The sequence below is a fragment of the Siniperca chuatsi genome, linkage group LG21 (assembly GCF_020085105.1).
Source record: "Siniperca chuatsi isolate FFG_IHB_CAS linkage group LG21, ASM2008510v1, whole genome shotgun sequence".
NCBI lineage: Eukaryota > Metazoa > Chordata > Actinopteri > Centrarchiformes > Sinipercidae > Siniperca > Siniperca chuatsi.
In genome coordinates, this window is record NC_058062.1 from 5119826 (window position 1) to 5142670 (window position 22845).

At 40.1% G+C, this 22845-nt stretch overlaps 3 protein-coding genes across 7 annotated transcripts; 1 reads left to right on the forward strand and 2 right to left on the reverse strand.

Annotated features, from left to right (window-relative positions):
• Window positions 1-643: 643 nt before the first annotated feature.
• On the reverse strand, window positions 644-8486 carry ddx42 (DEAD (Asp-Glu-Ala-Asp) box helicase 42). Of its 3 annotated transcripts, XM_044180672.1 has the most exons (18): window positions 8348-8486; window positions 7172-7390; window positions 6889-7039; window positions 6736-6797; window positions 6274-6310; window positions 5809-5961; window positions 5578-5682; window positions 5244-5363; window positions 4951-5127; window positions 4725-4853; window positions 4526-4625; window positions 4388-4435; window positions 4191-4288; window positions 3534-3810; window positions 3078-3304; window positions 2861-2971; window positions 2507-2623; window positions 644-1902 (listed from the first exon to the last, which is right to left on the reverse strand). In XM_044180672.1, exons 2-18 carry the CDS (start codon window positions 7381-7383, stop codon window positions 1300-1302), a joined length of 2727 nt encoding a protein of 908 aa, XP_044036607.1. In that variant the 5' UTR covers window positions 7384-7390; window positions 8348-8486; the 3' UTR covers window positions 644-1299. The 3 variants fall into 3 exon arrangements, with proteins under 3 accessions (XP_044036607.1, XP_044036609.1, XP_044036608.1); XM_044180674.1 differs by lacking the exons at window positions 6274-6310; window positions 6889-7039; window positions 7172-7390; window positions 8348-8486; XM_044180673.1 differs by lacking the exons at window positions 6736-6797; window positions 6889-7039; window positions 7172-7390; window positions 8348-8486 and having other exon boundaries at window positions 6224-6726.
• On the forward strand, window positions 8460-19774 carry strada (STE20 related adaptor alpha). 3 transcript variants are annotated; one of them, XM_044180677.1, is made up of 13 exons: window positions 8460-8594; window positions 10044-10109; window positions 10586-10643; window positions 13606-13634; window positions 15230-15332; window positions 15607-15728; window positions 15996-16104; window positions 16231-16354; window positions 16921-17092; window positions 17259-17363; window positions 17581-17834; window positions 17935-17977; window positions 18523-19774. In XM_044180677.1, the coding sequence occupies exons 2-13, from the start codon at window positions 10098-10100 to the stop codon at window positions 18676-18678; spliced, it is 1287 nt and encodes a 428-aa protein (XP_044036612.1). In that variant the 5' UTR covers window positions 8460-8594; window positions 10044-10097; the 3' UTR covers window positions 18679-19774. The 3 variants fall into 3 exon arrangements, with proteins under 3 accessions (XP_044036612.1, XP_044036613.1, XP_044036614.1); XM_044180679.1 differs by lacking the exon at window positions 13606-13634 and having other exon boundaries at window positions 8580-8594; XM_044180678.1 differs by lacking the exons at window positions 10586-10643; window positions 13606-13634.
• rnf113a (ring finger protein 113A) lies at window positions 19598-22401 on the reverse strand. Its single transcript, XM_044180680.1, has 10 exons — window positions 22244-22401; window positions 21618-21697; window positions 21436-21534; window positions 21017-21124; window positions 20609-20718; window positions 20409-20515; window positions 20231-20320; window positions 20057-20150; window positions 19864-19970; window positions 19598-19747 (listed from the first exon to the last, which is right to left on the reverse strand). Exons 1-10 carry the CDS (start codon window positions 22347-22349, stop codon window positions 19680-19682), a joined length of 969 nt encoding a protein of 322 aa, XP_044036615.1. The 5' UTR covers window positions 22350-22401; the 3' UTR covers window positions 19598-19679.
• Between the last annotated feature and the right edge of the window lie 444 nt (window positions 22402-22845).

Here is a 22845-nt window from a genome sequence, read left to right on the forward strand (position 1 = left end):
AGAGTTTGTATGTACTGTTGCATTGAATTATAAAAATTCATTATAAAAATTCTAAAGGTTTTCTGTTACACAATTTACTTTTGTGAATGTGAAATTTTGCAAAGATGATAAAAAGATGTATAATAGAATACTGGTTTTGTTGTTTTTTTGTCAGGCACCTTCTTACCAGCGCTAAGGCAGACATGATAGCGTACTAGTACTTCCACTAAATCAATTTGTTTCTAATTCGGCACCAAAGCCTGAATACGTGTCATACATATTTTATGACAATATTATAATAGGAATTTATTCTAGAAAATGTAATCAAGACAATTTAGACAAAAATACTCCTAGTGCAACAAGGACTCCCTTTCTCCTACAACTGTCTTTTTAACTGTCTTCACATCTCAGGTTTGTCTTTCAAAGTCAGCATGCCTGTTGCTCTGCCTCATGAATTGCACATGATAAAATAAAACAATATCAACTTGATGTAACTGCATAAAATTGGCAATTTCAGAAAACTTATTACAGATGTATTTGGTGATCAGAGACAAACATTATAATTCATTTAAAGACTGAACTGAGCACAGCAGCAGTGCAGATGTTGTCAGGGGGAAAACAGAAGAGTGACTAATTTGACTGTCAAAGAAAGCAGATACAAAAGTAGATGCCAAAGGAGTCTTTTTAATCAAAACTTCACATTTTTCATGTGTTAATGAACACTTGAAATTCATCTCATACAAACAAATGCATCTTCTTGAAAAACATTTCAAAAGCACAGACAGACTAAATGCCAAGGAAAGGCACTTCACTAAAACTTGAATACAAGACACAAAAAGAGCCATACATAGTTTTTGACATGTACGTGTGTGACTCACTCAAACACACAAACACACTTGGCAAAGATCCAAAATAAAGCATCAGGTTTGCAAGCACAAAAGCATGTTTGGAGCTCAGTGACAGAAAACAAGACAACAACCAACACATCCTAACTTTAAATTGTTTAGTGACAGTAGGATTCATTAAAGCTCTATTCCTTGATCCTATTAACTTACAATAACAACAGTCTTGATGGTGTATGTACAGTGGCTGTCTCTGAGCTGCTTGTGTGATCTGTCTGACACTCTGTTGAGCTCTGACCAAATCTTGAGTTCCTAACCAACCTGACAGGAGCGTCAGCACACTTTTATTCAAAGTCCACAAAATCCCCCTGTGCTTGTGTCAGCCTCTGATATGCTCTGCTATCTGCCTACACAAGAGACAAGCTCATCATGGAGCAGTTGGTTGCACATATTATTCTATTGATGTGTGTGTTTTTCTTTAGTTGTCCCACCTGCTCTTTCTACGTTTTGGTGGTTCAGGGACAGCAAAGCTTTCATCCCCTCCCCTGTCCCTCCCCTCCCCACTCCCCCTGTCTCCCCCATCCCTCTCACTCTTCCGATCATCTCTGTCCCTCCTGCTTCCATCTCCGTTACGACTATCGTTGTGACGGCTGCTGCTGTGGCGGTCTCGGTCCCCGTAGCGGTCACGATCTCTGTCTCCATGGCGATCCCGGTCTCCGTAGCGATCCTCTCCACTGTGTCGATCGCTCCTGTCGCTGTGGCGGTCACGATCTCTGTCTCCATGGCGGCCCCGGTCCTCCCCATGTCTGTCCCGTGAGCTGTCTCTCTGTGAGGGAGGAGCAGGCGGAGGGTAGCTGTGCTGTGAACTGGTTTGACTGCTGGGCACTGAGCTCAGGGAGCCAGCGCTGGTGAAGCTGGACATGGACAAGGTGGCGCCCTGGGACCATTCTGAACCGTTGGGGGCCTCTGTCGGCACGGAGCTCAGGCTGCCGGCACTGGTCCAGCCTGATGAGCTGCTAGACTTGGTGCTGAGCTTTGGAGGGCCGCTGGACGCAGCCACAAAGTGGCTCTTATACTGAGCCTAGAATAAAAACAGACATTGAGAAGAAGAGATTAGCTGCCTGGGAGGCAAAACAAGAAATTCTTACTTTAAAACTTCAAATTAAGGATTTCATTACCTCATGACACAAAATGACCAAAATATTTGTAGGGTGGTGATAGTATGCTGATTAATATACAGTTGATTAAACCATTTCTCGGCCAGGTGCTAAGACTGTGCCTTTTAAAAGTCACTTTACTACCAATGCTGTTTGAAAACTTCAAGACCCAGTCCTATGAGTGAGTGAGATGTTTTAAGATTTTTTTTTTTTTACAAATACTGCAGTATTTCCAACTGGTTAAAGAAAACATACAAATTGTACATTCAAGAAAATGTGGACTGTCAAACATAACACAAGTAACAATACAACAGTATCAATAGCATCATTTTAGTATCAAGTTAAATGTATGTATGAATTTAAAGTATGAAAACATGAATTACACACATGCAGTATAAAAATAAAAAACATGAAGACAAAAAAACAGTATTAAAAAAAGGAAAATCATCACAATAACTGTGATTAAAATTAAAGATATAATAAAGACATAATAATTAAGACAGAAAAACAAAAGGGAGAGAGTTCTACCTGGAAGGCTTGCTTCATTGCAGACATGCGATCTCCCATTGCCCCAGCGGCTGGTTTGCTGTAGTCTTCGTAGCTACTAGTGTTAGACAACAAGCTCCTGCTGCTGCTGCTGCGTTCCTGCAAAGACAACAGAGAGTTACTCACATCTCTGAATTTTCTCCAAAAGAAAAGACATATCTTAGCCATCATAGAGCTTTTAAAGCTGTCAGAGGGTCAAAGTTTAAAAGGTACAGTCTGGAATTGTTGTTAATATTTGTTCATTTTACAGTGCATTGTAACTACTATGATTATACCCATATTACAAAAAAAAAAAGAAGCAGCAGCAGATTTACAGTGTATTAATTAGTAACTCACAGAACTGTCAGCCCCCAGGCCTGGTCTCTCTCTGTAACCAAGACCACCTCCGCCAATATTCAGCCTCTTTCCTTTACCACCCTTAAATCGTGATTTCCTGAACCAGGGATTCTGGGGGAAAAAATGTCAACAGAACAAAGTTCATTCAAACATTCACTCCTAAAAACCAATACATTTACTCCACAGCTTTTTTGATTCTTTCACTTGTTTATCTCACCTGCATGGCTAAATCCATCAGTTCTTTGGAAACGGCTTGATTAGCTCCCTCTAGATTTCTCACGAGGTCACCAGCAAATGTGGTGTCTTTGTTGGCAAGGAGAGTGTAAGCCACACCCTTCTCTCCAGCGCGACCAGTTCGACCAATCCTGTGTGTGTGTGTGTCGATGTCTCGTGCCACGTCGTAGTTCACCACTGTGCGAATGGATGGGATGTCCAGACCACGAGCTGGGGAGGAATAAAAACAGGAAGCAGGAAAATGTTAAAAGATTAAATTGTAAGTTGATACTTTGTTACTCATCTGTCAATATACAGTAGACACACTTCACAGAGCAGATGTTTCAAATGGGACACAAATACGTTCATGTGAATGCTCAAACAGAAAACGACAAGAAGAAAAAGAAATGGGAAGTAGAAAACTTCTCCCATCTCCATCAACACCTTCTCTTGTACTCACCAGCAACATCTGTGGCCACCAGAACAGGCAAATTCTTTTTCTTGAAGTCGCTGATGACCTTGTTCCTCTCACTCTGGTCCATGTCTCCATGCAGGAGGCCCAGGCTGTAGCCCTCCTGGGTCAGGTTAGTAGCCAGTTCCTCACAGTTTGCCTTCTTGGTGACAAAGATGAGGACTGAGCCGGAGGAGGTGAACTCCACCAGCCGCCGGGTCAGCCAGCCCCATTTATCCGTCCCGCTGGGCAGCAGCTCCACCACCTGGGTCACATCCTCATTGGCCTGGTCAGAGAGGAAGGTAATTAAAACGTGGGATCTGTATGTTACAGCGTGTTTATTATTTTTTTTGTACATTTTAATGAAAGTGTAAATACTGTACACCTAAAAACATTAATTTTTTGCTGCCACAATAGTTCAAAAATAGTTCATCTGTGCATTTTAAATACTGACTGCCACATTTTCAAGTCAAACATTACTTCAAAATACATGTTTTAAATTTTTCAATGAAAGGTTTTATTAGGAGTATTGTAACTGTATTTAAGAATTTTGTAGCCTTAAATTTGTGTTTTGGGACTTTGAGACACACTGAAAAAGGGATAAATTAGCAAATTTGTCTTTTTGTGTACCTACAGAGTTATCAGATAATGTGTGATGCTGCATACCTCTCCGATGTCTCCCTGCACCACACGAATAGGATCTACCAAGATGTCTCTGGCAAGCCTCTCTATCTTCTTTCGGAAAGTTGCGCTAAACAGAAGGGCTGTGAAGGAAATCATATTAAGAATGATGAAAAACACTCTGAAGGTTTGCTACTTATGACAGGGAAACATTGTCTTCATACTTAAGGAAACCCACTCACTCTGTCTGTCTGGGCGGACATGGCTAGCAACAGATCTAACCTGATATTCTGAAAGGGAAAAGAGAAATAAGCTGCAGTGCACAAAACAGGTTTACAGCATCTTTGTTACAGCACTGATAATGCCAGTTGCCAACCCACCAAAGCCCATATCAAACATGCGATCTGCCTCATCAAACACCAGGTATGTCACTCTCTGCAGGGACGTGGCCTTCTTTTTAACGTGGTCAATCAGACGACCCTGTGCAAATACACAAACAGTAAACCTCGCATTTGCTGCAACAGTAGAGTGTGAATTTTCAGCAGGTCAAAGACAAAAGTTGGTCGTCTCTTCTCTTACCGGAGTGCACACCACAATCTCTGCTCCCTCCTGCAGAGCTTTGGCCTGCTCCCACATGCTGCCTCCTCCATAAACCGCCACAGAACGCAATGAGTAGGCTTTCCCAAAACGCTTACATTCTGCATGGATCTGGCAAAACATTTAACAATGTATTTTTACTACAATACTACAGCAAATATCCTCTATACATTCACAAAGTCTGACTAAATCCCTTCCCATTTCTTACCTGCTGACAAAGCTCTCTGGTGGGACACACAATGACTGCAATGGGCCCTTCACCTGCCTCCAGTTCCTTTTGGTCCATGATGTGAACCAGCATGGGCCAGATAAAAGCTGCAGTTTTGCCACTGCCAGTTTTTGCAATACCAATCATGTCACGTCCAGAAAGAGCTATGGGCACACCCTAAAACCCAGATTAAGAACAAAAACAACAAAGATTCTTCATGAAATCATAAAAAAAAACAAAAAAAACATTTATATTCAATTATATTGCAACCTTAAGATAAACTTGGACTATACCTGACATTGAATCGGTGTGGGCTGAGTGTACTCAGACTTGCGGATTTGGTGCATTAGCTGCTCATCAAAGCCAAAATGGGCAAAGCTAGTACAAGGTTTTGGAGGGGCAGCACCAGATACCTGACAAGATAAAGTGGCAGAAATTCAGAACAATTATGATAATGACAACAACAGTTTACACACGATAAAGGCCCATGTCTCCAAAAGAATATTGCTAAAAATTGCACTGGAGCCAAAACATAAATTACTGAGTCAGAGTAATAACTACTACACCATGTGTATCATTTCAGCTATATAACATTTATATACTAGTATGTATGAATCCCAGACTTACCCTTAAGTTCAGTTTGTGCCTTAACTCCAACACTTGAGTTCCAGTCAGGTTGCTGAGCTCTTCATGCTCATTGTAGAAGTTTTTCTCAAATGGTGGGTAATCAATCTATGGAAAAAAAAAACCCACAAACAAAATCACTCAGGTTACACATGTTAAAGACATAAAATGTTGATCTATAGTTGAGACAGTACTACTAAACTGTCTGTGCTCAATTAGTATTATCAACTGTACCTCAGAGTGGTCAATGGGAGGAAGCGGCAAGATGATTTTCTTGGTGGCAGAGGCAATTGGGTTCCCGTCACTGTCATAGTCAATGTTTTCTTCCTCTTCCTCTTGGGTCAGCCCAGCTGTGGGATTCTCTGCCATGTAGCGGAAGTAGGCTTCCTACAGAGAGCACAGCATTATATGTGAAAAACTGAGCCGGTTTGCTGCTTACCACAGCATCCAGGCACCAGTATAATAAATTACTGTTCACAATCTGATATCAACTATTCTGTCACTTGCTAAACAACAAGAATAATTTACACAAGAAAAACAACTCCATCATAATGATCCTAAATGAAACCTGCATGGTCAGATAGAGGAGAAGGCAGGAGGCTTTATAAGATTAGAGAGGGTAGATTTAGGGAATGTTTGGTCTGGAGACCTCTCTGATCAACGATGTAGTGGATGAAGAACTTTGGAGGGCTCACTCACTTGTTCATCTTCTTCTTCAATGTCATCACGAATACCCCTGAAATGACAAGCGGAGAAAAAAAAAAACTTCCCTGCGGCTCGTTCATACACCCAAGACAGCCCACATCCCATTATGACTATGGTCACTCTGCTTACCTGATATCTGTTAAGCCAGCAAAAACATTGCTGGATGTGAAATGTTTTGTGCCAGTAATTGGAGAAACGTAAGATATAATTTCTGCATAATGCTAAATTTGTATTGGTAGTTAAGACATTTGTAAAAGCAGTATATTGTACAGGAGTTAAATACAAATTAACAGTATAATTATCCCAAATTACTGGACTAAAACTTTCACTCACAACATTTTAATTCAGTTGTGGGCAATCCTTTTTTCATTTTGGTCAAATTTCAATTTAGGCACCTGCATAAGGACCTTAAAAGTGACTAAAAATCAAACAAATATGAGCACATTTAAGTCTTACTTGGCTGACTTTTTCTCCTTTTCCTTTTCCTCTAGTTTCCTCATGTCTTTAGCTGCTTGGTTCTGGAGGAGAAATTTGTTAGAGAAAAAAGCAGATTAAGCATTTGGAAGGATATTCTAGTTTGTTTCTGCACAACTGTAATTCTCTTCTCACCTCAACCTCTGCCATGAAGGCATCCAGTGGGTCATCTTCACTGTCTGAGCCACCACCAGACTGCATCTGCTGCCGTGTGGGCGAGTTCTCAGCTGGAATGTATGGCAAATCCACATTGCTGCTGGACTCCTCCTCATCATCTTCAAAATATCTTGTTGACAAAGATGCAGTTTATAATTATCCAATACCACAAATCACATTATATACTGATAGTTTTCTCAGGGGTTTGAACTGAAAATATGTAGAAGTGTATGTATGTGTATGGGAGAGATGTAATACTCACGCATTTTCCTCATCAAAATTAGCTCTTTTGGTCCCTATTTTGTAGAATGAGGGGAGCTGCTGGTTCTTCCCATATCCCCCACTTGATCCTGTGGCTCCGAATGATGTGTGAGATTTCTGATTAAGTTCAGGCTCCTCTTTTTTCCCTGCAAGGGAAAATCCTCCGAACCCAAACCCTCGCTTCACACCTGGACCACCTTTGTTCCAGTTCATGTCTGAGCTGTGAAAACAAGAGGGGAAACTAGCCTTTAAAAGCTTAAAATCCCTCTGTTATTATACCAACAAACTGACAACTTAAAGGAAAAATCAACATGAAGTGTCTTAGTATGGAGTCAGGCCACCACAAGCCTCCAGAACAGCTTCAGTGCTCCCTGCAAAGTCTGTGAAATTCTGTTGGAGGGATGAACACCAGTCCTCCACAAGATATTCCCTCATTTATATACACAACCTTTATTTAATTAGGTAATCTCATTGAGATCAAGACCTCTTTTGCAAGAGCGACCCGAGTACAGCAGACAGAAAGAACATCAAACATAGCCAGACATAACAAAAGGACATATAGCATCAGAGACAGTCACAGACATCACTAAATAGATTTGAAGGCATCTGCATTTGATATGTTTCTCCACTCTTTTTCTTTAAATTCGTCCCCGACTGTAAATATCTACGTAGATGTGTAGGTTAAACATAAGAGGAATGTTGCAATAAATACTCGCAATCCATAAGACATTTTCATTAATGTCTACGGAGGTACGCATGTTTGCCAAAAAGCAATATTTATTAGCCATAATTTTTCTGCAGGAGAGAACATTATCCGGCTAAAAAATGACGTAACATAAAGCTAGTTAGCCATCTGCTAAATACGACGATACAAAGCAATACAGCATTGGCATTCAGCTGCTGGCCAGGGCGGTTACTCTGCATCACAGTAATTTGATAACAATATAACACTGACCACTATCTATCTATCATCTATCTATACAAAACGTTAGCATTAGCTCAAGGCCGCAAAATGAGGCCGAGGTGGGAGTATGCGAGGCTAGCTAGGGTCGACACTCAGCCGTGAATGTGGTTTTAGTTAGGGTGCCTGTCACAACCCAGTGTAGTATACGATAACATTTTTCGTTGACTGAATGTATCGATGAGTTCGGAACAGCGGCTAACAGGGCGTATTTACCTGTTTCTGATCCCAGTAAAAGCTCCAGTGTTTTCAGTAGTTAGACCAAGCGGTGCTTACGTCATCTGCGCGCGCCAAGTTTCTTCGTGGGTGTGTCGTAGTTCATACGTGACACGGCGCTTAACCAACAAGAAGGCGTTGTGGAGAGCTGCCAAAAACATGTCGCTGGAGAGAATGGCTAGCTAAATAAGTTATCTTAAAAACAATATTACTCCAACAAGGCATTGCTGCTCTAAACATTATATAGGTAAGTTATTAAGGCATTAAAATAATGCAGTTTCTTATTGCTAAAATAAGTCAAGGTAGTTGCTTTAGCTAACGGTAATTTACTATTGCTAGCCTGCGCCCTCCATCATAGCAACATTATCGAGCCATTAGCAGCTCTGGTTGTGACGAATCTTCTGTAAGTTAGTGATTTGGTTTTCTTGGTCTGTTCAAATTACATCACTTGCTATCGTTGGAAGTTAGTATATCTGTGTTTGCATTATAAACACCATTATTCATTGAATGTTGATTGGTTTCAACCTCAAAATCAGTGTGAATATAGATATCATCACTCAAGCCAGCACTAACTACTGAGAGACCATCTGGTTGGTAGACTTTACTTTGCTATACAAGGTTTAATAATCACTTTAATGAGTAATAACTTATATGCATAACATGCATTAGGCAAGACAAGTTAATGTTTGGTTATGTGCCAAAACATAAGTAATTTCACACAGTATCACTTAAACTATCAAATATTATTTATGTTGTACAGATGTGTGCTATTTTTCAGGATATTATATGTATTCTGTGATAGAATTCTAAAGTGTAGTAATGATAATAACTCTTATTGATAAAGACAATTCAACTACTGGTTAATCCTCATCTCATTCATTTCATATGAATAGTGCGGATAGTTAAAGTTAATCAGACATATTCAACTTTCATTGTTACTAACTCAGGAGCACCCCGGGGTTGTGTAAGCTCTCCTCTACTCTTTGCAATTTATACAGGCAATTGTGAAGCTGATATTCCAAATACATTTATATTGATGATACTACACTGTTGTCTATGTTAGGCACTGAAGATGATCCTAGTATTTATCAGAGTGTTATGCAGCATGGAATCAGTGCATGGTACAGCTGCCTCTCTGTTCAGCTTAAAGCTAGACTGCTACACTATGTATCTGCTCAAAGATTGTCGGTGAAACGCTGGAATCAAGTTTTAAAACTGCATATAATAAAGGAATGTTGTCTCTGTCATAATTTATTTGAAGAATATCAGATTTTGCCATCAAACAGTAGATTTTGATTCCCACAGGCTCAACTGAACACACTGCAGAACTATTTTGTTCCTCAGTCTGTAAAACTGTTAAATCAGAGTTTGGGTTCTAAGTAGGCCTCTGCGTACCTGTGTAGACTAAGCATTGAATGTGAGAGTGAGCAATAAAATTGTTTGTACTGCAACTACTTATTTGTCTGATGTAATATATGTATCTAGTATTTGTTTTGTTGTTTGGTTAAATGTTGTGTTTTGTTACGTATGTGAAACAGTGTACGCCTTGGGATGCAAGACAAATAAATATCAGAAAAATGTTCTGATAATAAAGTGAAATCAGTGAAATGAGCATGAATGACCAACCACAAGTGACTTTTGTCCCCAGCAGGAGGAGACTAAACAGAGACCTCTTCTTCTTCATTTGTCTTCACAGGTATTCTCTGGACGTGTTTTCAGCATTTCATATGTAACACACTCAAGAGGATCCATGTCTTTTCTCGTAAGTGTTTGCCAGGTACCTCCTATTTTAGACATAGGATTACATGGCCAGTTACCTGAACAAGGAATAAATGTAATCCTAGACCTAGGATTAAATCTACAGTACTCGTATGTTTTTAATCAATAGGCAGGAGAAGGTTTAATCCCTGTAAGGGAAATCGGCCCATAATCACATTTATGACAGCTTTCACTGCAAGCAGCCAGACACTATTGTTATCATGATAAGACAATAATGTACAGTTATATTTATAAAGTTCTTACAGAGACCAGTTTGAGAATGTAAAATTGAGCTTTCTATGACTTTCTCTTCCACACAAGAGACAGAAAACTTTTACAGCTGCAAATTAGGAAGTCAACATGAACCATCTTCATTCAACAGCTTTAAATATGCTTATGTTTCTGTGGAACAGTTCCTTATTCTTGCTTGCATTTTCTCTCTTTTCTCCATGTTTGTCATTAACCCTCTATGTCTGTCAGCGTTGGGTATCTGAGAAATTGAGTGTGGAGAGCCTGCGGGATTTGGAGTTATTTGGAGGTGAGGTCCAAGACAAACTGAGATACAACTAAAAGGTTCAATATTCCTAAACCACTGCTTACACATTAGGTCCTTCGTCAGCATTTTGAAAACAACATTCTGTTCTGGTTGAAGCTTTGCTCTAAGTGAGTGGTTGCTTTGCTCTGCTTCTCAGATGTCATCCTTGAATTACAATCTTGAAAGTTTACATCCAGTCAATCAGCAAACTGTTACCTGTCTTAAGTGTGTGCCATTTTATTTAATGCTTCTTGTGAATGTGTTTATCTTGCGTGTAAAAAGTTGCATACTCATTTTTGGCTGTCAAATATTTTCATTTGCCATTATACCTAAATTTGACTTTATCCCTCTTGTGGTAACTCATGTGTTTAACCACATTTTCTTTACTGAGCAACAGACTGAATTTAATCAGAACTTTTAGTACTTCAGATATAGATATGACAAAGTATAGAACTCAGTGTGGTGCCGAGCTTTGAGATAGCAGTTAGGTTTGAGCCAGCATGTGCTAGTTTTCAAGCTTTAGTGTTGCACTCATGCTATAATGAAATTACTATAAATACGAGCTGATAATTGGAAAAACCTTTCACATCAGTGGTAATTACAAATAGGATATACATATTTTTGTGTTGGCTGGTGTATCTCCTACATGGTATCATGAATTGATAGCAGTGATTGAATAATAGCAGTCCAAGTTAAGAATAATCCAAATCAACAGTTACATGTACAGTCACAATAATACAACCCATTTTACAAACACAAAGTATGTAAACTAGTAAGCACAACAGGATAAGAACAAGGAATGCAATTGAATTCTCTTAGGCTCACAACTTATACAATTATTCATGACTGCAACTTAAAGCAGAAAGAATTTTTTGTCAAGTACAAAAAGACTATGTTTGCACCTTCTCGTGCAGATATGGTAAAACTGGGGCTTTTCCAGGGGATTAGTTGTGATTTGTTATGAGGGTGTTCCTGGTTTTGCAGTGTTCAGAGCGTCATTACAATTCACGTATGTAATTCAGTTCATTTAATTGGTGATTCAAGAAAAAATGCTGCAGCTGGCTGCATAATCCAGAGTTTCAGTTAATCAGACTCCAGAGAGTTTGATATGCTGAATTCTGTACAGCAGCAGCAGGGCTTCTTAGTTTTAAGAATATCAGACTTGCCCACTCACACTGAATTTATCTCACCTCTGCACTACTTACTCATTCACACACTTCATCAGATACTTCATTATGTGCTGAAATAGTGCAAAACCAGCGGGTTATTAGAGACGAAGACTGTCACTCATTTCAAGACTTCATTTTTGTTCCTACAGTATGTACATAATACATTTGACACGATAGAAAATAAGAGTGAATAAATGGAATGCTGACTAGTTTATAGATGTGTTGGGGTTTAGTTTTGCCTTATTATGTTTTGTGTACTAGGGCTCAGAACAAATCTACACTCTGTTTCATTGTGGGGTGGATACAAAGACCAACATAGCTACACTTACGTTCACACAGCTGTAGAAAAAAACAAACCAAAAATGGCTGACATCTGACCTGAAACCGTGAATACCATAACTATGCAGACTGGCATACTTCCTGCTTCAGTTAGTTATCCACTGTTGGCTACAGAGCTGCTAGAAGGATTGGAGGTTAAGTGTCTTTTTCATTATCACAGTTTATGAATGTGGTGAAAGAGGTTCTTATTCACTTGTTGCCACTTTTTCCAGTAGTCTGTGAATTAAAACCACCCACCTTCCAGTCATAAATGTGTCCTGTAGTCTACTGTGGGGTGATTGGTTGTATGTTCATAAAAGTAAACATAAATAATTATGTTGGTCTTGGTCAAGACCAAGCAAATGAGTCCCAAGAAAAGAAATCTTCCCAAAGTCATACACATTTAAAAAAAAAAAAGGGCCTCAAGGCCTGAATGGTTCAGTGCTTTTACCATCCATGTTATTTTTTAAATGGACTGGAACATTTGAACTACTGTCGATTTCTAGCCAAAATGGCTTACTAAACAGAAGCTACATTTATCAACCATGGCAGTAATTGATGGTGGTAATTCCCCACTGTGACTGATTATGCTCCACTGGTTTATTTTTTCTGTGATATTTCCAGCAGTCACATTAAGACCCTAGATCATATATGATTTTGATAAGAAATATAGAAGTCCTTTACTGTATTTGAAAGTAGAGTGAAAGGGTAATTTTCAGAACTGTAGTTTGTGAGTTGCAAATTAGATATGAAGTCTTTCCATGCTTCCTAGAGCTTAAAGACGGAGTGTTTGTGGCTGTGTATCAGTGGTTTGTTTATCTTTTTAAGTGCCATGTTTCTCCTCATTAATAATCAATCTAATTTTTTGGCATATTATTGAATTATTATTGATTACTTTTGTGTATTATGGAAAGATTATGGCGAGGTGGATTATGCTTTTTTTCTTTGCAAACTTTGCCTCATTTTCATTTTCTTGCGGGCAGGTCATTGCTCAATGTTGCATGTTTGTTCAAGTGTATCATTTCTCTTTTGGCTGTGCTGTGTTCCCATTTCCTTACAAAATATCCTGGAAGAACCTGCAGGGTTTATCTAGATTGTTTTTCATTTTTTCATTTGCTTTGGTAAGAAAATATTTAATTAAGTCTTTTTGCAGATGTAAGCATTTTACTGGGGTGAGAATTCATTTTTGCTGTTGCAGTGCAGTTTTAGTTTAATCATATTATCATGATATCATGAAAACTGTCTGTATTGATAATGATGTGTCACTGGGTGGTCACCTGAAAGACAAAGCTGCTGGTTCAGACAAATCCTGTTAGTAACAGGGAAACCAGCAAAGATCATCTATCAAATTTTGCAGCCTGCTGCAAACTCCCACAACCAGATGCTGCACTTCCCAGTTCAAGAGCTGCTCTAAACACAGATTCTCTTGTTTTGTGTGTGTACATGTCTTTGTCATTGATGTGGTTTTTCTACCCCAGAGCAAGCTCAGGGACTCTCTCACAGGAAAGTAAGTGTGGTACTCCTGTCACTGCATCATCATCCCCCATTTGCCTTTGTGTATGTGCGTGCATGCATGTGTATGTGCGCACACAGATTTATATATGTAGAGGAATCCACAAACCCCAGAGGCTTTGCACATTTTATGCATGAGTCTAGTTCATGACACGCTGTACATGCTCATAGCTCAGAAGGACATCTCACCTCACCAGGGCCTCTGTTGGGGAAGACGGGCAAACGGTAGAGCGTACAGTCTAGTTTTTTTCCTCTGTAAGAGAATAAATAATCCTTTCATACAGCCTATCTAAATAGTCCTCTCTGAGTCCTCAGTATGCTGTTAACATGCTCCAGTAAACTACTTTGTTTTGGATTTTGGTGTCACCTCACTACTCTGTCTTTTTAAGAACATTTTGTGTTGTGAGAGTTTGCATTTTGACACTGCCTGTCTGTGGTGACGGCCCGTTGTTGAGTTGATGGTGAAGTGATAGTGTCACACTTTGTTGTCAGCCACTGTGTGTCCCTGCGGACTGTAGATGGATGGAGTTCCATGTGTTCAGCTTTAGCAATGCATGGCCAACCCGTTCTGAATCTGATCACGATGGCAGTTTGTACAGTAACCCATGTGATTAGATCAACATTTACAGATGTTCCCTGAACTGATGGCTGCCAAAGCATGTTTGACTTTATGGTGTCATGCCAGTTTTAATGTAATGTAGTCTGTAAAGTTTATGTATGGCAAAAGGCATCGTTTGGCTTCACCTCCAGCCATCTGTTCACAGATGGAACAACTCTTGGTTTTATCTCTTGGTTGTGTGTCTCTGATCTTGATCTTGAAGTCATCCTGTGCCTTTAGGATACAATTATGCTCAAGGAAGTGCACTATTCTAATTTTGAATGTGCGTCTTCGTTCTGGTCACCATGGAAACAATCCAAATATTCACACAGCTTGTCTTCATTTGCCTCCACAGCTTGCTACTGCAATTTTTCCATTTCCATCATTTGAATGGCGATAAATTGATGGAATTCAGGAGTCCTCACTGTCAAGAATATTTACTTTAACTGTACAAGTCTAAAATGATTTTTAACTAAACACAGGAAGGTAGATACACTATGTGTAGGCCACACTTTGTGATTCTGTATTTATTTGATATTCTGTTTACAATAAATATTATTATTATAGATGCAATAGTTAATCTAACAGTAACCACATATTATGGTTTCAAAACTACTATATATTGTAACTGTCTCAGTCTATAAAAACAACATGCACAGTTTTATATTTAGTGGATCTATGGTATTGGAATATGTTTTCATTACTAGACCTACAGTAGAAACTTGCATTTACAGTGGTGATGGTTTGAGTGCCAGTATGTGTGAATGTCTTCCAATTGCTGTTTTTCCTGTTCCTTTTTTCTGTGGCTAGTGCCAGAGGTCATGATAACACACCTCAGCCTGTCCTTTGGTGATCTTTTGACAGTTCTCACACACATGACCAACCCTCCGGTAGTCACTCACAAGATCTTTAACACAGTCCTGCACTGTAGCAAGTGAAGTCATTGTCACAGCCCATCTTCAATCGCTCTGTTTCCTCCCCTCTACCTCCAGGCCCATGAGGACAGTCAGGAGAGTCTGACCTCCCTCCCACGTTGGGACACCATGGGCAGCTTCCTCCCTGACAGCAGCTCCTACGAGCTCCTCACCGTTATTGGTATGTAAAGGCCATTATATGAAAAAATTAAGAATGCAAAATTTTCAATACATATTGGAGTTTTTAATGAATTGTAACCAAATGGTAAAAATGTAATTCTTTCACTTTTCAATTTAGTTTTTGGACAGTAGCTAAACAGTACTATTGCTAAGCTATGCATTTGTTTGGTATTTTACAACATCTTTACAACATAAAATAGTCAAAAACCAAGGACTGGAGGATACTTGTGTAACAGTGACATAGTTTTTAAATGAAGTCTGTGTCTGTGTTTTAGGCCGGGGCTTGGACGACTTGATGATGGTGAACCTGGCTCGATACAGACCCACTGGGGAGCGCGTAGCCATCCGACGAATTGACTTGGAGTCATGCACTAATGACATGGTTACCTACTTGCAGGTCTGCATCAGCACGCGATCCCATCACTCTGTCATGACTCAGCTTCCCCATAGTCTTTGCCTCTCTCCTGTTAGTGCATACACTTCCCCTTCTTTCATCTCACTGCTTCATTGGGAATTTTTACGTAACCCTTGTGTCTCTGTTCTGATTAATTTTCCTGTCTTTACTGCTCACCCTCCTAAGCCTAATTAGATGCAAAATCATCTTTTCTTCTCTGCCTGTCGTCTTGACACAGTAAGGTGTAATTTCCTTTTCTCTGCCTCCCAGGGCGAACTACATGTGTCAAAGTTGTTTCACCACCCCAGCATTCTACCCTACAAGAGCATCTTCATAGCTGAAAATGAGCTTTGGGTCATCACCCCCTTCATGGCTTATGGTAAGAAAAAACTGTCACTGTATTTTATTATACGTAATAAAGGTATGTTAACGATATTTTAAAGTAGCCTGTACTAATAGAGGGCAGCTTTCTGATCATGATTATCTGTGTTTGATGGTCTTTCAGGGTCAGCCAGAGATCTGATCTGCACACATTTCACTGATGGTATGAGTGAGCTGACCATTGCTTACATTTTGCTGGGCATGCTCAAAGCTCTTGAATACATCCACCACATGGGATATGTGCACCGGTAAGATACACTTCCACATTGGGTTTGAGTTTTTAAAGGCAGACATGTCTTTTTCTACCACATACAATTTCCATGCCAAATTAATTAAACTAAATATTTGGAAACTGTTTAGGAGAGAGTGGAGGTTGTCTCATTGCAGGTTTTATAGATGACACCATGAAGCTGTTGCATAAAATCCTCCCAGGTCTTACTGGAAGAGTTACTCTGGTTAACTTTGACCTAAAACAATAATAACAACAAACAGATTCAAACAGTTATGTGCGATCTAAATAAAAAAGCTGCATATGGTTATCAACTGTTGTAGCATTACTTGATCATTGACCAGGACTAACAGTGGTTGGGGAAAGAGTCATTATGTCATAGATGGAGAAGATGGACAAGCCAGTATTTCTGTTTTACACAATATGCAATTCATTATTTCTTTTTTGTGCTGGTTTCTGGGCCTATACTTACATTTGGTTTTAATAAATTGACAATACTGATTAACCAACATGCCAGTCTAACCATACTTGTAAATACAGGTTAGTGTGATATTCAGTGTCTTAACTGTCGTTGGTTATGTGTAGGAGTGTGAAGGCCAGCCACGTGTTGATCTCAGCAGACGGACAGGTATGCATGTCAGGTCTACGGAGCATCTTCAGTTTGATCCGTCACGGCCAGAGGGCCAGAGTTGTCCACGACTTCCCCCAGTACAGCGTCAAGGTGCTGCCCTGGCTCAGCCCTGAGGTGCTGCAGCAGGTACAGTACTGCATTTCTCGACACTGAAGCATTATATAATACTGTCTCTGTCCCTGGTCCACAAGTCTCCATGCTGCATTTATCAACAAAATGAAAAGAAATCAGAAGTGAAATAGTGATGAAATTGACAGTAAATTAAATTTCATATGTGAATGTTTTTTCTCAGAACTTGGAGGGCTACGACTCTCGGTCAGACATCTACAGCCTCGGCATCACAGCCTGCGAACTGGCAAATGGACATGTGCCCTTCAAAGACATGCCAGCTACACAGGTGAGAAGAGAGCTATCAACTCCCTACCTGTTCTTCTGCACCACATTATGTTTGTAGCTAGTAATTTATGCTTCATCAGTCATCACTTCCGCTGTCCGTTTAATTTTCAGTCAAACCTTATTTTTTTTGCACAAACACTAAAGAGTAATGTGGTACAATTAAGCTTGTTTGGTTTTAAAAACTGTACATCATAAACTAACACTCCCCATTTCCACAGATGCTGCTGGAGAAGCTAAATGGGACAGTGCCGTGCTTGCTGGACACCACCACTATCCCACCAGAGGAGCTGTCGCTGAAACCGTCACGCTCTGGGGCTGACTCTGGGATCTGCGAGGGTCCAGGAGCCGGAGGTGTTCGCCACTCTAACGGAGAGCCCTCCTCCTCGTCATCAGGACACCCCTACAACCGGACGTTCTCCCCTCACTTCCACGCCTTTGTTGAGCTGTGTCTACAGCGAGACCCAGAAAAGAGGTTGACCTTTCTCTTCCTGCATGCTAAAATATTATATAGGACATGTTGTAGAAGTTTTAAGGGTCAAGACATTTATTATTTTTCCTTTGTTTTCCTTCAGACCATCTGCCACCACTCTCGTAGGCCATCCCTTCTTCAAACAGGTGTGTAAGATACCAGGCTAATCCTGACATTATCAATGATGAAAACAACTGTACATTTTCTACTATTTTATTATTTGTTACTATGGCCCTTTTTACCTCTGGTACAACAAATTATCTTCTGAGCTTAGTAGCTATGTATGTAATTTCCTTTTGATGTCTGTTCTGTAACTTGCTGAACTTCTGGTTTAAACAGGACTTTGTGGTGTTACAATACAGAGAGGTGTTTTTTTTTTCTCCAGAGTTCTAAAATACTTGTACATTAACTGTATAGGCATAATCTTGAGTGTCACAAATTCCAGATAAATGGATAAATTCTAGCTACTGCAATACAACCAAGGTGACTTAACAAATAGAAAACACGTTTTCTTAGCTGCCTTGACTGCCAAAAGATGCTCCACCATGCCATTCATGTTTCCACATGCTTTACTTTTATAAAATTGGGTGCGAATAAAAAGAAATATTTTTAAGGTATGATGTGAAGAATACATTGAAAAAGTAATATTTAAAGATTGTCCTCCAAATGTTATTATTTTTCCCCCTCTCAGATCAAACGTCGGCCCTCGGAGGCCCTGCCTGAGCTGTTGCGGCCCGTGTCGCCTATCTCCAGCTTCGACAGCTCCCAGCCACAGGACTCTCCCTCTGGACTGGCCAGTCTGGAGTCGGGTCTCAGCCACCTGGAGGTGGACGACTGGGACTTCTGACAGTGGAGGACTCAGTGCGGAGACACTTGTAGGATTCTGATGGGGAAACTCTGAGCATACAGGACAAGATGTTTTTTGTAATTGTCCCCTTGTAAATAATTCAAAACTCAAACTAAAAGGAGTTGCTGTTCTCAGACAGAGGTTAAAAGCCAGCAGCCATCTTGCCTCTTTTTGATGTCCCTTGCACGCTTTTGTTCTCTAGACACGCAGACTCTTGCACTGCACTGATGGTCTCTCGATTTCACACACACATACTCACACCTGTTTACAGATTGTACTCACATTACAAGCCCTCTGGAGCCAAAACACAACAGGACTCCTCTATTCCTTATACTGTTGCTGTTTCAGAGGAGGGTCCATAGATGTAGATGTAGCCTAAACTTCAAGATTCATTTAATGGATCAGTGGGAAGCTGCTACTAAATATTCAGAGGGGGCACTCTACCTCTTGTTTGAACATGGCCGCTTGATGTGGCCCATCTGCTCAGTGAGACCCCCATAGGGGTGCACACCGGTCCTCACACCTCACTCAGTCAGCCCCCTCTACACCAGATGGAAGGTTTCGACTTGGTCCCGAGGATCAACTAAATGAACAGCATGTATACGCATTTCTTAGCTCTCTGCCTGTGTTACAGTGTAAACTACATCTCATGCTTTACGCATTACTTTTGTTGCACAGAGGTTAAGCATAACATCTGTGTAGTTTAACTTTCAGAGCATAGAAGTATGTATTTCCTTAAACTTACTCTGGGTGTGATGTTACTTACGTCAAACGTGAATGTTACATTGGTGCTTGTTATGTCTGCTTGTACATTTCAAAGTGAGGGCAAAGTAAAATGTTGCAAATGTCAAGCTTTGCCTTTTAACAATAAACATTGTTCACTTTAATGTTAACTTGATGGTAATACACAGTGAGGCAGTTAACTGTCTAAAAAAAAAGTTACTTTATTCAATATGCACATGGACAAACATATGGGGAGGGTTGAAGAGGTTCAGATGTTGCTAATCTTCCTCATCTGATGGTGGCTGGTCTGTTGCAGCATTGTGTTTCTCCATCTTGGCCATCAACTCTGGAATAAAGGGAAAATAACAGAAAACATGATTGAAGGGATTTTATTCATCACATGAATTTCTTATAAGTAGTTTATTCCTCCTTCTCAAAGGTCTTTTGACAGAACCTGCTTACCCTTAGCGGGGTTGAAGACACCGTTGGTTTGACTGTTGCACACATAGCAACGCTTGGACTTGCGGTAATGCTGAAGAGCACAGGCCTCACAAAAATAATGCCTACACCTGGGAGATATTTGACTGGTTAACACATTGCAACTGGTAATAAACAAGGCTCTGTACAGTGAAGAAGCAGAGGGAAAGAGGCTTACTTTGTGATGATGGGATTCTTGAAGGATTCCCTGCAGATGAAGCACTTAAAGGGCAAATCTTCCTCATCACTGCTCACCTCATAGTTCTCATCATCTAGATGAGAGCACAGTATTGTTTAGGAAATGCTGATGCAGGCACAAACAATTGACATGAAATCCCCCTCCTGAACTCACCATTGGCTCCATATCTGCCCTCTTCCAGTTCCCTCTCAATCTGCCAGCCATGTTTGTAGTCTGATCTGTCGTGAAGGAACTTGCAGCTGTCTAACAACAGCAGAGAAGAACGCTAAAGTGAATGGCCAAGGTGTTAAAAAGGTGACTGATATTTTAATGGTACAAATCTCAAACCCACCTCCAAAACCACAGAAACCAGTCTCCTTATAGTCTTTGCAGATGTCCGGCTGGTAGTCCCACCGGACTGTGGCTCTCAGGTGTTCAGGGGCTCGGATTGGCCCTTTTCTGTATCAAGAAAAATTCATTGCACACTAGCATTCATAGGTGAAGAATGTCTTATGAAAGCATGTGATGAATATGTCTCGGCTTAGTACTTACCTGACCATGCCAGAGGAAGCATTGCCCATGATGGTATCTTTTGGCTTGATGAATTTCTGGTAGTTGTTGATGCCGCGGTAGATTTTATCGTCATCTTTACCCTCCAGCTCCTGTTGAAGAAAAAGGGTTCATCCAGTAAGTAGGGAACTTCAAAATTATTTGGCAGAAATTTTACATAAGCAGATAGCGGTAGTTTTTACTGTTATGCAAAGGCTGGTGAGATATTTCAGATATGACTTGTTGCAGTTATACAACATTTAGAACTCAATTGAGCAGCATTTTTTTTTTACAACAGCAATGCACTGACACTAGTATGCCAATACTGAATAAAACTAAAAAAAAAATTCAAATGTATGAAAAACTTCATAAATGTATATTAAATTGTAGCTTTTTGCAAAAATCTTCTACCTCTTGGATTTTCTGGCTCCTCTCAAAGATGGCCTGAGCGTCCTTGTCTCTCTCTGTGTCCAGTTCATATGTAGCAGTTGCACCCATGTCCTCAGGTCCCTCCGGTTTCTTTTTGGGGGCAAGATTGAGAGAATAGCAGAGTGAGAGAGATTTCTACAGCACTTCCAATCAAGCCAAGAGATTGTGGCTTCAACATACCAGACTGTGAATGCACAAAAACAAACAGCCAAACCATCAGAGCTCAAACAAACAAACATGGACTGAGCAGCTCTACTGGAGTAACTGGGAGGTTGTTTACCTGGCTCATTGGCACCTTAACAATAGTTGCTGGAGGAGGCAATTGTTTCTCATTCACTTTCCCTGACCAGGGGGTTTAAACCATTGCAAACATGCAATATGGAAGAAAAGTCTCAACTCACTGCTGACCGTGTGGACTTGTATGCAACAGTGATCTTCTGGTCTCCCTTGTCATCTTCACTTTCACTGGAAGATGCAGCATCTCTCTCCACCTTCTTTGTCTGAACAGGGACAAGACCAGGGTCAGGCTTACCTCACTGTTAAACTCAAAATGGATTTAAAAATAGTATTATTATTATGTTACCCTTTGAATCATGGGGTTGACTCGAGTGTCTTTCTTTCCTTTTCTGACCACAGAGCTCTGGTCCTCATCACCACTGCCATCTGAAAAAAGAACAAGTTGAACTTATTGTTTTGCATTTTGTCTTGAAGTCGGAAAACTGTTCTCCATCAATGATGAAAGCACTAACTTTTTACAGCTAAAGCTACCATTCAAGCCGACACGGGGTGATAGCTGACATTAAATCTGCCAATTTCTGTATTACTTAGCTGTCAAGCGACATCTGAATAAACTAGAAAGAGAGAAAATGCAGGCTGCATTAACATGTCATAGCCCTCCAAATTCCGAGGGAGCTGAAACGCAGCACAACTGATGGAACTGTTTTTTTAACAGTTACGAAAAATGTCACAACCTGCCCACAGTTTATACAGACTTGCTCTTTTTTTTCTGTCGTTTGTTTCTTATCAGGTACATGTCAGTGTCATAATTAAAGACAGGAATACAAGAATACACAAACACTTGCCAGTTAATGTAACGTTAGTTTGTGTTTGAAATTTCAGGACCGTTGACAAATAGCCACGACCTTACCAGCACAGGGGATTCTCATCATGTAAACCATTAGAAAAATGTGTTAAATGAGTAATTACTACCATTGTCGCTATCGCTTGCTTTTCTCTTTCGTCCGGAGAATTTCTTAGTAGATTTTTTGAACAAAAAAGTGCAAGGGCCTGCTTTTGTCTCGTCAGACTCCGCCATCTTCCCTTCAGTATATAAATAACCGCTGCCCCCACAGCGCCCTCTAGTGTCGCGGAGTCTTTCATAAATGAGTTTGGTTTGTTGCCTCCTGCTGGTCTAGAGGAGAATCACTACTGTCCATAATTTATTTATTCTAAAACCAAAACATATTCTAAATATTATTTCACGAAACAAATTCTTAAACGTACTTTTTCTCGCAGAAGATACACACGGTATATGATGCCTTCACTGTTCACGGAAATATGGCATGATAGACTATGGTGTCCATGCAGGTGTACTGTTTACTGCTGTATTGGTTTCCTTCTGCCTTTGTGGTATGACATCATATATGCTGACAGTGGTACTGGGTATCTGCCATGTGTGGACAATGTCTTTGATTGTTTTTACTGTGTATGTATTTTATTATGCATGTTCAATTGTGTGCCCACTCTGTAAACAAATTTTAAACCGAGAAAGTTAATCAATCAATTTGGTATCCATGTACCCCTACAATATC